General features: G+C 40.5%; 1 protein-coding gene across 4 annotated transcripts in view; it reads left to right on the plus strand.

Annotated features, from left to right (window-relative positions):
• The window catches only part of cdk5rap2 (CDK5 regulatory subunit associated protein 2), a 123,826-nt gene that overhangs the window by 88,688 nt on the left and 18,982 nt on the right, over positions 1–16,156 (plus strand). For 3 of the 4 annotated variants that reach the window (XM_062960326.1, XM_062960324.1, XM_062960325.1), the window contains 4 exons: positions 5,944–6,133; positions 8,616–8,737; positions 12,846–13,094; positions 15,006–15,086. In XM_062960326.1, the coding sequence (XP_062816396.1) occupies positions 5,944–6,133; positions 8,616–8,737; positions 12,846–13,094; positions 15,006–15,086 (642 nt within the window). The remainder of the gene's footprint in view (positions 1–5,943; positions 6,134–8,615; positions 8,738–12,845; positions 13,095–15,005; positions 15,087–16,156) is intronic. The other variant, XM_062960327.1, reaches the window with a different exon arrangement.

The following is a 16,156-nucleotide window of genomic DNA, read 5'->3' on the forward strand; positions in this document are numbered from 1 at the left end:
GCCATGTCCCAGAAGCATTCTCTCCTGACGTTTTGCCCACATCTATGGCAGGCATCCTCAGAGGTTGTGAGGTCTGTTGGAAACTAGGCAAGTGAGGTTTATATATCTGTGGAAGAAAGAACTCTTGTCTGTTTGAGGCTAGTGTGAAAGTTGCAATTGGCCACCTTGATTAGCATTGAATAGTCTTGCAGCTTCAAAGCCAGGCTGATTCCTCCCTGGGGGAATCCTTTGTTGGGAGGTGTTAGCTAGCCCTGATTGTTTCCTGTCTGAAATTCTCCACTTTCAGAGTGTTGTTCAATGCAATTAATCACCTTGATTAACATCGAAAAGCCTTACAGCTACAAAGCCTGGCTGATTCATACCTGGTGGAATCCTTTGTTGGGAGGTGTTAGCTGGCCCTGATTGTTTCCTGTCTGGAATTCTCCGCTTTCAGAGCATTGTTCAATGCAATTAATCACCTTGATTAGCACTGAAATTAGCACAGGGCCTCCGGTGGCCTAGGGGATAAAAGCCTTGTGACTTGTTGTTGACCTGAAGGCTGCCAGGTTCGAATCCCACCCGGGGAGAGCGCGGATGAGCTCCCTCTGTCAGCTCCAGCTCCATGCGGGGACATGAGAGAAGCCTCCCACAAGGATGGTAAAAACATCCAGGCGTCCCCTGGGCAACGTCCTTGCAGACTGTCACGACCCAGGCTGCAGAGCACCAATAACCATACACAGAGGCCAGAATCTAACTAATATCTTTATTAAGGAATTATATAAGGTTAATAAAAGCAAGTGTAGGAAATAGTTCAGGAGTAGACCTTTCAGGGAAGGTCAAAATTAGTCCAAAGAAACAATGTCCAATATGAAATATTAAGGTCCAAAGTTGTAATCCAATAACCGAAACACTCACTCCGCCAAGTGAAGTGAGGGGAGATGACAAGGTCCTTTAGTCCATGAAACTTGAGCAAGGCTAGGAAATAACTTGATACTTGGAACACAAGGCTTGAACAAGGCAACAAGAAACGAGGAGCAAAACCAAGATCCGTGGAATTTACTTGGCAAGGTCCGGGAAGCAAGGCAAGATCCGTGGAAGTAAACAAGGCTGGGAACGAAGGCTTGGAAACAGGAACAAGGCTTGGAAACAGGAACAAGGCTTGGAAACGGAGTAGCTGTCCACACACGCTACTCCAGTAGCTGACGAATTGACTCCGCAAGATTCCAAAAGGGGCAAGGAACCTAAATAGGGCCTCGTTTCCCACCAGAGAACACTTCTCTGGGGAAACCAGAAACGAAAGTCAATCTCTGTGTCCAGATGTATGACTCCCTAAAATTTCTCATGGAAGCAGGCTTAATCATCAGAATGCTTTGCTGCGATTCTCAGGCTTCGGCGATTAGCCTGCTGAACTCCTTTTTGTTGTAGATAATAATTACGGCGAGAAAATGGGGGAGATTTTGACTCAGGGCTTGTTTGGCAGATTTCTGGAATACAAACCTCCTGCAGGTGCAAGGGCTCTAATTCAGGCTGGGAAAGTTCCCTTTCTGGCTGAAATGGTGGAAAACCCAAGTTTTCCTCTTCATCTGTCACAACAGCACTAGGAACGGGACTACATGGCCCATGAGTCATCACACAGACGGCCAATTCTCTCACTCCAGAAGCAACTCCGGTTGCTCCTGACACGAAAAAAAAGCACTGAAAAGCCTTCCAGCTTCAAAGTCTGGCTGATTCATACCTGGTGGAATCCTTTGTTGGGAGGTGTTAGCTGGCCCTGATTGTTTCCTGTCTGGAATTCCCCCATTTTCAGAGTGTTGTTCTTTATTTGCTGTCCTGATTTTAGATTTTTAAAAATACACCGGTAGCCAGAATTTATTCATTGCCATGCTAATCAAGGTGATGAATTGCAACATTCACACTTGCCTCCCTACAGAGAAGAGTTCTTTCTCCCACCTTGGATGTTATTTCACAGATATATAGACCCCACTTGCCTTGTTTCCAACAGACCTCACAACCTCTGTGGATGTGGGCGAAAGGATGTGCCATAGATATGGGTGAAACGTCAGGAGAGAATGCTTCTGGAATATGGTCATACAGCCTGGAAAACTCACAGCAACCCAGTGATTCTGGCCATGAAAGCCTTCGACAACACATTATATGGGTTTCTTTCCCATATGCCGCTCTTAAGACTTAGATATGGATATGAACTTTAAGACATAATAATAATAATAACAATAACAACAACAACAACAACAACAAAACAACAACTTTATTTTTCTACCCCGCCTCATTCTCCCCGAAGGGACTCGGGGCGGCTTACATGGGGCCAAGCCCGGATAATGACAATAAACAGAATAAAACACATCAGAAAAGAAATACAGACACAAATATCGAAATTTCCACATTAGACTTACTGTATATACTCGAGTATAAGCCTAGTTTTTCAGCCCTTTTTTAAAAACTGAAAAAAAAACAACCTCGACTTATACTCGGGTGAGGGTCCTGGTTGGCTTATATTTGGGTCAGCTTATACTCGATAATATATGGTACATTTATTATTTTTCTCTATTATTATTGGTATTATTACATTTATTATTTTTCTCTATTATTGTTGCTACTATTACATTTATTTTATTCTATTTGTATTATTATTAATACATTTATTATTTCACTCTGATCTTATTATTAGTATTATTGCATTTATTTTACTCTATTTATTATTACATGTATTATTTTACTCTATTATTATTACATGTATTATTTTGCTCTATTATTATTAAAAGGATACATAAGCATATTTACATTGAAGAAGATGAGAATAATGATTTGATCAGAGTTGGACAGTCTTATCTTAAATTTGAGCTTCATGTAAATATTCAAAAGCATTTCACCTAGTGATGCCTCAATTAATGTAATTTTATTGGTTCAGTAGAGTCTCACTTATCCAACATAAATGGGCCAGCAGAAGCTTGGATAAGCGAATATCTTGGATAATAAGGAGGGATTAAGGAAAAGCCTATTAAACATCAAATTAGGTTATGATTTTACAAATTAAGCACCAAAACATCATGTTATACAACAAATTTGACAGAAAAAGTAGTCCAATACGCAGTAATGTTATGTAGTAATTACTGTATTTACGAATTTAGCACCAAAATATCACGATATATTGAAAACATTGACTACAAAAATGGCTTGGATGATCCAGAGGCTTGAATAAGTGAGTGTTGGATAAGTGAGACTCTACTGTATTAGTATTATTGCATTTATTTTACTCTTATTTAATATTACATGTATTATTTTCCTGTATTTATTATTATTATTATTATTATTATTACATGTATTATTTTGCTCTATTATTATTAAAAGGATACGTAAGCATATTTACATTGAAGAAGATGAGTATAATGATTTGATCAGAGTTGGACAGTCTTATCTTAAATTTGATGTAAATATTCAAAAACATTTCACCTAGTGATGCCTCAATTAATGTAATTTTATTGGTATCTATTTTTATTTCTGAAATTTACCACTCTCGGCTTATTGACTCGACTAGAGTCAATGTTTTCCCAGGTTTTTTGTGGCTTATATTCGGGTCGGCTTATACTCGAGTAGATACGGTAATAAAATTTAAAGTGGTGACCATAATAAGACATGATTTAAAATGAACTGGCATTCTTTTTAGTCCCACCGTTTTTGATTGTGCCGAGAGCACAAGTAGAAAACGTGGCTCCAAGAACCTCTCCAAAATGGAAACTATTCAAATCAGTCTATTTCGGGTGAAAATGTGTTCCAATGTGTGCCAAAAAAATTGAAATTGCATTTGATTCAAATACGTTTCCCACCCCTTGCTTTTGAAAAATTACATAAAACCTGCGACTGTGTTCACATAAGATGGATGTGGACTGGGGAGAAAAAGGCGACTCCATCCATCCATCGGCAACAAGTTCTTAGTGATACGGAAAGGTCACAGCCGTGTTTCTCATTCCACCTTCTCCTTAACTATCATTTTATGGAACTGAGATATTGCCGGAGTTTCATCCCCCCGCCTTTGTGTTGCTTTCAAATAACTTTTCTCTTTCGACGCAGCTGCAGAAAATTGGAATGCAAAATTGTCAACGTCAGAGGAGCATCTCATTTCGGTTATTACTTCTCTGGCATCTCTGTGCGTTTAATTATTTTTTATTTTCAAAGACGTCGAGCCTGGATTCCCTGGGCACTTGGGTTTCAGGTGAATCTGGGATGTTATTAAAAAAAGGAGGCGATGAAGCCGAGTAACTTTTCAGTAAGTTGAATAAAATTCACAAAGCAGTGATATTTTTTGTTGGACTCACTGAAAAAAGACAAAATAACATGTAGGTTCTTTGTGAATTTCTTCATCAGGTTGAGTATCACTAATCCCAAATGCTTGAGACCAAAAGTGTTTGGCATTTGGGTTTTCTTGAATTTTGGATACATATACAGTAGAGTCTCACTTATCCAAGCCTCGCTTATCCAAGCTTCTGGATTATCCAACACATTTTTGTATTCAATGTTTTCAATACATTGTGATATTTTGGTGCTAAATTGGTAAATATAGTAATTATTACATAGCATTACTGCGTATTGACTACTTTTTCTATCAAATGTGTTGTATAACATTATATTTTGGTACTTAATTTGTAAAGTCATTACCTAATTTGATGTTTAATAGGCTTTTCCTTAATCCCTCCTTATTATCCAAGATATTCGCTTATCCAAGCTTCTGCCAGCCTGTTTAGCTTGGATAAGTGAGACACTACTGCACATACATACATGGCGCAGCAGATTAAACTGCTGAGCTGCTGAACTTGCTGACCAAAAGGTCGGTGATTCGAATTCGGGGAGTGGGATGAGCTCCCAATGTTAGCCCCAGCTTCTGCCAACCTGGCAATTTGAAAACATGCATATGTGAGTAGATCAATAGGTACTGCTCCAGCAGGAAGGTAATGGTCCTCCATGCAGTCATGCTGGCCATGTGACCTAGGAGGCGTCTATGGACAACACCGGCTCTTCGGCTTATAATAATAATAATAATAATAATAATAATAATAATAATAATAATAATAGCCGGCATTTGGAAACAATAGACATTGACAAAATTACGATCTGCCAGCTGCAAAAGGCCACCCTGCTATGATCTGCACACATCATCCGAAAATACATCACACAATCCTAAACACTTGGGAAGTGTTCGACTTGTGCTTTTGTGATATGAAATCCAGCATATCTATCTTGTTTGCTATGTCATAATAATAATAATAATAATAATAATAATAATAATAATAATAATAATAATATATTGTATATACATATAAGATTGATAATTATATTATAATGGAATACAATATTATACTACTAATAATACAATATAATAATTATATATTATATATTAAATGTAATATTACTAATAATAATATTATGATGTAATACAATGTAATAATAATTCAGTATTATAATTGTATGTTTATATTACATGCAATATTACTAATAATATTGCAATATAGTCGTATAGTATAATATATTGAGTCCCCTTTGGGGTGAGAAGGGCGGGATATAAATGCCGCTAATAAATAAATAAATATAATGATATAGTACAGTATAGTAATTTAATGCTTATATTGTGCTAGGCTAATAATATATTGTATGTTCATTTGATTTGTAAGCCGCTCTGAGTCCCTTCCGGGGTGAGAAGTGCGGGATATAAATGTAGTAAATAATAATAATAATAATAATAATAATAATAATAATAATAATAATAATAATAATAATAAATCTTTATTTATATCCCGCTTTTCTCTCTCACGGGACCCAAAGCGGCCTAGAAATGGAGATGAGCACCAAACCCCAGACTTAATGTCAGGGGAAAGCCTTTGCCTTTACCTTATACGTATGGAAGGAAATATAAATTCAATTCCCTTGAAAAAATGAAATTTTTCTCTTTTGTAGACAAACAAAAGGAGAATGAAAAGTTGCGTGAATCTCTCTCCAAGAAGCACCTGGTCTTGGAGCAGCTCCGTGCGGACTGTGAGCGGCTCAAGAAGGAGAACGAGACGCTCCAGAAGGAAGTCGGGAAACGGGAGGAAGAAAACGGGCGCCTGACGGACGAGGTTTACAGCGTCCGGAACGAACTGAACAGGTATCGCGCTGCGGCCTTATTTCAGCCCCTTCCGCCCTCTGGTCCAACTCCACGAGGTGGTTTTCATGACACAAAGTTCTTTATACTTCTTTCTTTGCTTCCACGCTGGGCTCCTTTCTCATGTAGATAAACAGCTTTGCTCTCACAGAGCCTCCTCTCACTTACACAGGAGCTTCACACAGCAACCTTCACACTGGGGCTTCTCTCACAAGCTTCTCACACTGAGGCCTTCTCATACTGAGGCCTACTCACACACCGAGGCCTTCTCACACGGAGGCCTACTCACATACTGAGGCCTTCTCATACTGAGGCCTACTCACACACTGAAGCCTTCTCACACTGAGGCCTACTCACACACTGAGGCCTTCTCATACTCAGACCTACTCACACACTGAGGCCTTCTCATACTCAGACCTACTCACACACTGGGGCCTTCTCATACTGAGGCCTACTCACACACTGAGGCCTTCTCACACACTGAAGCCTTCTCACTGTCAGGACCCAGGCTGCAGAGCACCAATAACCATACACAGAGGCCAGAATCTATCTAATATCTTTATTGAGGAAATATATAAAGTTAATAAAAGCAAGTGTAGAAAATAGTTCAGAAGTAGACCTTTCAGGAAAGGTCAAAATTAGTCCAAGTAAACAATGTCCAATATGAAATATTAAGGTCCAAAGTTGTAATCCAATAACCGAAACACTCACTTTGCCAAGCAAAGTGAGGGGAGATGACAAGGTCCTTTAGTCCATGGAGCTTAATGCAAGGCTAGGAAGCAAACTAGATTCTTGGCAAACAAGGCTTGATTCAAGGCAACAAGAAGCGAGGAGCAAGAACAGGGTCCGTGGCGAAATCCGTGGCGAGGTCCGGGGAACAAGGCAGGGCTGGAATGAGAACAAGGTCCTGGAAACTGGAGTAGCGTAGTCCACACACAATCTACTCCCGAAGCTGACGAATTGACTCCGCAAGGAATCCTTTGTGGCCAAGCATCTATATAGGATCTTGTTTTCCCGCCAAAGCACACTTCCTCTGGGGAACAAGAACCGAAACCTATACTGTCCAGATGCAGGACTCCTTAAACTTTCCCAAGGGAACAGACTTAATCTTCTAATTGTCTGGCAGCTATCCGGGCGCTTCGGCGAGTCGCCTCCCGCGCGTGTCTATCTTGATTATAATAAAGACGGCGAGAAAATGGGGGAGATTTCTCCTCAAGGCTTGTTTGTCTGACTTCTTGTGGGCAAACATCCTGCAGCTGCAAGGGCTCCAAATCTGGCAGAAACGGTGGGAAACCCAAGTTTTCCTCTTCATCTGTCACAACAGTACTAGGAACGGGACTACATGGCCCATAAGTCATCACACTCACACTGAGGCCTACTCACACACCGAGGCCTTCTCATACTCAGACCTACTCACACACTGAGGCCTTCTCATACTCAGACCTACTCACACACTGAAGCCTTCTCATACTGAGGCCTACTCACACACCAAGGCCTTCTCACACTGAGGCCTACTCACACACCGAGGCCTTCTCACACCGAGGCCTACTCACACACCGAGGCCTTCTCACACACCGAGGCCTTCTCATACTGAGGCCTACTCACACACTGAGGCCTTCTCATACTGAGGCCTACTCACACACTGAGGCCTTCTCACACACTGAAGCCTTCTCACACTGAGGCCTACTCACACACTGAGGCCTTCTCATACTCAGACCTACTCACACACTGAGGCCTTCTCATACTCAGACCTACTCACACACTGAAGCCTTCTCATACTGAGGCCTACTCACACACCGAGGCCTTCTCACACTGAGGCCTACTCACACACCGAGGCCTTCTCACACTGAGGCCTACTCACACACCGAGGCCTTCTCACACACCGAGGCCTTCTCACACACCGAGGCCTTCTCATACTGAGGCCTACTCACACACTGAGGCCTTCAGGAAGAACGTAAAGACATGGCTCTGTGCGCAAGTATTTAATGAGTAAGCAAATATTGACACGGTCTGAATTAAGGTACAAGGTTCTTGGAAGAACGGAATTATTTATATGTTTTAAATGCTTTTTAATGTTTGTATAATGTATTTTTACTGATTACTGTGAATGGTTTTAAACGTGTTGTTAATTTTATTGATTGTTTGGCATTGAATTTTGCCGGGTGTTGTAAGCCGCCTTGAGTCCCCTCAGGTGAGAAAGGCGGTGTAAAAAATGCTGTAAATAATTAAATAAATAAATTCTCGCACTGAGGCCTTCTCATACTGAGGCCTTCTCATACTGAGGCCTCTCTTACACTGAGGCAGACTAAGCTTATATTGAACTGCAGCTTTTGCTGAGTCTTTGCATCCATTTAACCCTTTCAGTGCTTGACTCACATTTTTTGTAATTAAAAATAGTTAATTGTTAATATTTCTGACAACTTCCAACTCTAGGTTTCGGTGATTTAAACACCTCCCACTGATCTGTTTGGGGGTCTTGTTGCAGGTTGCAGATGGAGCTGAATGCCAGCAAGTGCCAGCTCTTGGAGAACGACGACTTGCTGCATTCGCTGCGGCTGGAGCTCAGGGTCTACGAGAAGTTGGAAGACGCAACCAGAAGCCAAGCAGGTACCAAGCGAGGGCCAAACAGTGTCGTGGGAGACATGTCGGGGTCAAAACACTATAGGAGTCCCAATGAAGTCATTGCTCCCCCCAAAAGAATTGCTCCACCCTATTGATGTTTCCTCCCGGTACCCATTCTGTTTGGTATTGTTGCCACTCAAACTTAGGCAAGTGATAGGTAAAGAGCCCAAGGGAACACGGTTGAGCCTAGAAGACGCCTCGTTGGGGCGCATGGTTTTCAGAAGTACCGTATATACTCGAGTATAAGCCAACCCGAATATAAGCCGAGGCACCTAATTTTATCACAAAAAACTGGGATAACTTATTGACTCGAGTATAAGCTGAGGGTGGGAAATGCAGCAGTTACGGGTAAATTTCAAAATAAAAATAGATACCAATAAAATTTCATTAATCGAGGCATCAGTAGGGTAAATGTTTTTGAATATTTACCATATTTCAAAGAAAAGCAATAAACTAACTATAAGTGGAAAAGTAGGGGCAACAAAAACAATATGGTATCAACAATAACCCAATAATAATAATAATAACAACAACAACAACAACTTCATTTGGATCCCACCCTCTCTACCCATGGGGACTCAGGCCGGCTTCCAACATAGTAACAGGCAAACATTCAATGCTTATATAAACAGTGCAGAGCTAGGTATAGATCTATAATTATAGACACTAATTTCACATATGCATTTCCCCCTGAAACGTTTGCAAATCCCTTCTGTGTGTGTGTGCATTTCCCCTACAATATTTGCAAGCCATATATATATATATATATATATATATATATATATATATATATATATAGAGAGAGAGAGAGAGAGAGAGAGAGAGAGAGAGAGAGAGAGAGAGAGAGAGGTAACGGTAAAGGTAAAGGTAAAGGTTTTCCCTGACTGATTCTGGGGGTTGGTGCTCATCTCCATTTCTAAGCCGAAGAGCCGGCGTTGTCCATAGACACCTCCAAGGTCATGTGGCTGGCATGACTGCATGGAGCGCCGTTATTCATTCATATCTATCTAGATATGTCTATATATATCTGTATTCATTTCCCCGCTATAATATTTCCAAGCCCTATTTATAGGTAGGTAAGAATATATTCATATCTATCCAGACATCTCTCTTTATATAGATATTTACAGAGACTTGCAAACATATGAGAGTAAATTCATATATAAAAATAATGTATATGTATGGCTACAGATACACAGGTACATGGATCTATATGTATAAAGGATTTGCAAAGACCTGCAAACATATGAGGGGAAAATTCATATATAAAAATAATGTATATGTATGGCTACAGATACACAGGTACATGGATCTATATGTATAAAGGATTTGCAAAGACCTGCAAACATATGAGGGGAAAATTCATATATAAAAATAATGTATATGTATGGTTACAGATACACACGTTCATGGATCTATATGTATAAAGGATTTGCAAAGACCTGCAAACATGAGGGGAAATTCATATATAAAAATAATGTATATGTATGGCTACAAATACACAAGTACATGGATCTATATGTATAAAGGATTTGCAAAGACCTGCAAACATATGAGGGGAAAATTCATATATAAAAATAATGTACATGTATGGCTACAGATACACAGGTTCATGGATCTATATGTATAAAGGATTTGCAAAGACCTGCAAACATATGAGGGGAAAATTCATATATTAAAATAATGTATATGTATGGCTACAGATACACAGGTACATGGATCTATATGTATAAAGGATTTGCAAAGACCTGCAAACATATGAGGGGAAAATTCATATATAAAATTAATGTATATAGATAGATACACATATGAAGGTATATAGAGATTGCAAAAGCTTGCAAGGGGTTAATGCCTATATATCTGTAAGAGAGTTTAACAAATATTTCAGGGGAAAATGCTTTCATAAGATTAATAAATATATATTTTTCTTCTTCCTGACTTGCAAGGGTGTTTTTGTCTTTTCAAAACATTCCCTTGATTCAGAGCGAGGGAGGCTTTGCAAAGAAAACACACTGATAAGGGAGGAGAAGAGAGAAATAGATCACATATTGCAAGCAATAGCCTTTAGCTACACCCCCCCGGGGAGTGTTTTCATGGGGAAAAAGGGGGAAGGAAAGGGTGAAGATGGGGGAAATCTCTTCCATCCTGCCCTCAAAGCAGAATTCAAAGTGCTGGCTGTGAAGCCCAGTGCCGCTCAGGTCCAGAGATCTTGAAAGGCCGCATTTCCCAGCATGAGCCGGCCTGCGCTTTCAGATCTTCAGCGGAGGCCTTTCTCTCTATTCCCGCCTCCTCCCAGCTTTCTTTCTGCCAGCAGGTTAAAAACTTTTTTATATAACTTAAAGAACATTTAGTTTTAAATATGCCGCAGCCGATAGAGCTTTTAATGGAGCTGGTAGGTTGTGTATCTTCTTTTATTACGCTGCGCTGCCTCTTTCCGCCTTTTAAATAGTCTGAAAACGCTTGTCGCTGCATCCTATTATTTGTCTTTCAATATAAGGAAACATCCATCATTTCTAAGCCATTGTCAAAGGCTTTCGTGGCAGGATTCACTGGGTTGCTGTGAGTTTTCCGGGCTGTATGGCCATATCCCAGAAGCATTCTCTTCTGACGTTTCGCCTGCATCTATGGCAGGCATTCTCAGAGGTTGTGAAGTCTGTTGGAAACTAAGCAAGTGGGATTTATATATTGTATATACTTGAGTATAAGCCTTTTAACGCCTTGGATGATTGTTTAATATTTTAATTATATCTATTTTAAATCATGACTTGTTAATTTGTTTTTTAAATGCATTCTTTGATGTCTTAACTATTGATTTTATGATATTATATGATATGTGAGCCACTCCGAGTCCCCGTTGGGGAGATGAAGGCGGCATACAAAAATAAAATGATTTTTATATTATTATTATTATTATTATAAGCCAAGTTTTTCAGCCCCTTTTTAGGACTGAAAAAGCTACCCTTGGCTTATACTTGAGTGAGGGTCCTGGTCGCCTTATACTCGAGTATATATGGTACATTTATTATTGTTCTCTATTATTATCGTTACTATTACATTTGTTTTACTCTATTTTTATTACTATTAATACATTTATTATTTCACTCTTATATTGTAATTGTTATTAAATTTATTATTTTATTATATTATTATTATTAAAAGGATACATAAGGGCACTTACATTGAAGAATATCTATTTTTAATAGAATATTTGAGTCAATGTTTTCCCAGCTTTCTTGTGGTAAAAATTAGGTGCCTCGGCTTATATCTGGGTCGGCTTATACTCAAGTATATACGGTATATCTCTGTGGAATGATGTCCAGGGTGGGAGAAAGAAGGAGGTATTGATTGGCTTGCAGCTTCAAAGCCTGGCTGTTTCCTGCCTGTGGGAATCCTTTGTTGGGAGGTGTTAACTAGCCCTAATTGTTTCCTCTCTGGAATTTCACCTTGTCAGATTACAGAGAGAGCCGTTGAAAGCCTTCGACAACATCTCTAGTAATTTGTCATTGTATTAACTCCTGTTTTATTGTCTTACTGTGTTTTTGGTTTTTTTGTATATTGTGCAATGTATTTATGCTGTTGTTTTTGTAAATTATACTGGTCGGGCCTTGCCCCATGTGAGATGCCCCGAGTCCCTGTGGGGAGATGGTGGTGGGGTATAAATAAAGTTTTTTTTTAATTATTATTATTATTTAATAAATAACTAGCAGCATTAAGTATTATAATGTGTGCTGGAACTCAATTTGATAGACTCGTATTTTTAGATCTGATTGCGCCTATCTGCTATTTAGTATTGCATTTTATGAATGTTGCTGTAATTCATTAGTTAACTATTTTAATTGATTTGTATTGTATTTTATATTTTTATATACATGTGTTTTATTGTAAGCCGCCCTGAGTCCCCTTTTGGGTGAGAAGGGCGGGAAACAAATGTTGTAATAAATAAATAATAAATTACTGGTTCTCGATTGTTTCCTCGAAAGCACGCATTCAGCATTTTGATAACGGCCCGTTTAATTGTTCAGAGTGGTAATTTAAATATATATATATATATATATATATATATATATATATATATATCCCTGAATCTCCTCAGATCGCCGACGCGACGCAGCCGACGAATGCCGGAAAGAGCAAAACCAGCCGCTCGACTTGCACGAACTCTTGGCAGAAATACAGAATTTGAGAGCGCAGCTTGAGATGAGCATCAAGGCGAACAAGACATTGCACGAGAAACTTCACGAGCGGTCTTTGAGCGGAAAGAGAGGAGTCGGCAGCTCGAGGTCGGCTGTGAATATTGGCTCCCTTTTCCAGCAGGAATCGCAGCATTACATGGCGATAAACGGTACGAGGGGCCGAATGGTCAGATTTGCACATGGAGTACGTTTAGCGAAGGAGGGACACTGCTTTATATTAAGCTACTAGCTTTGCCCGGCCACGCGTTGCTGTGGCTTAAGAGAATCCTTTGTTGGCCAGTTGGAGTAGCAGTGAATAGCCTTGCAGTCTCAAAGCCTGGCCGTTTTCTGGAGTAGCTGGAGCTTTTTGTTGTATGAACGCAGAGGCATGGATGAGGGGTTGTGCTGCCAAGTTTAGTGTTTCTGGGATGTGTAATTTTGTTGTTTTGTCCTAGGCCAAAATTTCATTACCCTTTTATATATATAGACAGGACTAAAATAATTCACATGCTTGCTGTCAGATTGTTTTGGCAATTGATTTGTCCTCCTTGGCAATTATTCTAAAGTGTTTCGGTGTGCTGCTGTTGGTTGTTTGGGCTTTTTCCTTCCAGGAAGCAGTCCACAAATCAGGGGAATGAGGGGGAAACATTTCTTTTTTCTTCTTCATGGTGTCTGTGAAATAGCACATATCGGTTAATTCTGCGCCTGCGCAGCTTTTTGGAAACTTCTAGATCTGGCGCAGGAATTAACCCATATGTGCCATTTCACAGACTACCATTCGAAGAAACACAGTTACAGGTAAGCAACTCATATTTTTTTAAGTAATTTTTATTAGTGTTTTTTTTTTAAGTGATAAACATAGATATAGACATGGAATACAATACAATACAACAGAGAAAGAGAGTGTCAGTTTTTAAAGTAGGTGACGTGAGATGGTGATTTGAAAGGAGAGAGGCATCAAAAGAAAAAAAATTGGGAAAAATAATAATAATAAAGAAATAAATAAAAATAAAAGTACTGTATATACTCGAGTATAAGCCTAGTTTTTCAGCCCTTTTTTAGGGCTGAAAAGGCTCCCCTTGGCTTATACTCGAGTGAGGGTCCTGGCCGACTTCTATTCAGGTCGGCTTATACTTGAGTATATAGATATTCAGACTTGGACAGTCTTATCTTATTAAAGTCTTATTATTATCTTAAATTAAAGTTTTATATAAATACAGTAGAGTCTCACTTATCCAAGCCTCGCTTATCCAACATTCTGGATTATCCAACGCATTTTTGTAGTCAATGTTTTCAATATATCGTGATATTTTGGTGCTAAATTTGTAAATACAGTAATTACTATGTAGCATTACTGCATATTGAACTACTTTTTCTGCCAAATTTGTTGTATAACATGATGTTTTGGTGCTTAATTTGTAAAATCATAACCTAATTTGATGTTTAATAGGCTTTTCCTTAATGCCAACATATTCGCTTATCCAACATTCTGCTGGCCCGTTTATGTTGGATAGGTGAGACTCTACTGTATTCAAAAACATTTAACCCACTAATGCCTCAAATAATGCAATTTTATTAATATCTATTTTTATTTTTCAATTTGACCCATAGCTGCTGCATTTCCCACCCTTGTCTTATACTTGAGTCAATAAGTTTCCCCAGTTTTTGTGGTAAAATTAGGAGCCTCGGCTTATATTCGGGTCGGCTTATACTACAGGATATACGATATATTGACTTCCATCTTTTACACTGTTACTTTAGAAAGTTTTTGCTGACCTTTAGTTAAATCTCTATATCTTGTGTCGGTATCTTACAATCTATAATAACAATCTTATTATTATTGTAATAATTATTAATTATTATAATTATTATAATAACAATCTATAGTATCAATCTTATCCTTAAATAAGGATTCCCTTAAATAAGGGAAACATTTCTTTGGAGGCACTGGATTCACCCCCAAAGTCACTGGCTGCTATGTGGAGACACCAGGCGGGACTGATGGGAATTGAAGTCCCAACAACATCCAGAGAACCACAAATCCCTTTTCATTATCTGCTCCCTTTTTTTTTCCAATCTAGATTTGAAATTCCCCAATGCAGACAGCAATGTCTTGGAATTGCAACAGAGGTACGGCGATTCGAAAGCACCGTTCAAACCAGGTAAGGCAAACATTCATTTCAGGGAAACAGCATGATCTAGTGCAGTGGTTCCCAAACTTATTTGGCCTGCCGCCCGCTTTCCAGAAAAACTATGACTCAGCGCCACCTGGAAAGGCTTAGAGGGGTGGGCGTGGCTCCTGCTCAAGAGGGCGGGGCTGAGCCTCTCCCCTAGTCCAAGATGCAGGGCTGGGAGGGGAAGGTGGGCGGGGCCACAAATGGGCGGCCAGGACTGGGATGGGCGGAGTTACGAGCTCTGAGGCAGGCCTGAGCTTTTATCCCTGTCCCGCCCCCACCCCTAGCCCCACCTTTTAGTCCTAAAAGGCCTCTCAGGAGAGGTATAGAGGCTCAGCCCTGTCTCATACTCTTGGGAAGAGGCCCCGCCCCCACCCCTAGCCCCGCCCTTTAATCCTAAAAGGCCTCTCAGGAGAGGTATAGAGGCTCAGCCCTGTCTCATACTCTTGGGAAGAGGCCCCGCCCCCACCCCTAGCCCCGCCCTTTAATCCTAAAAGGCCTCTCAGGAGAGGTATAGAGGCTCAGCCCTGTCTCATACTCTTGGGAAGAGGCCCCGCCCCCACCCCTAGCCCCGCCCTTTAATCCTAAAAGGCCTCTCAGGAGAGGTATAGAGGCTCAGCCCTGTCTCACGCTCTTGGAAGGAGCCCCCGCCCCCACCCCTAGCCCCGCCCTAATCCTAAAAGGCCTCTCAGGAGAGGTATAGAGGCTCAGCCCTGTCTCACGCTCTTGGGAAGAGGCCCCGCCCCCACCCCTAGCCCCACCTTTCAGTCCTAAAAGGCCTCTCAGGAGAGGTATAGAGGCTCAGCCGTGTCTCGGGCCCTTGGGAAGAAGCCACGCCCACTCTAGCTCCGCCCCCTGTGTGTCCTCACAGGCGCCTCAGGTGCTCAGCCCTGTCTCTAGCACTTGGGAAAAGGCCCCGCCCCTCCCCTGGCCCCGCCCCCGTGTCCTAATAGGTGCCATCACCGCCCCCCTGGATCACTGCAGCGCCCACCAGGGGGCGGTAGCGCCCACTTTGGGAATCACTGATAGTGGTTGGAGTGTTGGACTTTAGAAACACA

This window comes from Anolis carolinensis, unplaced genomic scaffold, assembly GCF_035594765.1.
Source record: "Anolis carolinensis isolate JA03-04 unplaced genomic scaffold, rAnoCar3.1.pri scaffold_7, whole genome shotgun sequence".
Classification (NCBI taxonomy): Eukaryota; Metazoa; Chordata; class Lepidosauria; order Squamata; family Dactyloidae; genus Anolis; species Anolis carolinensis.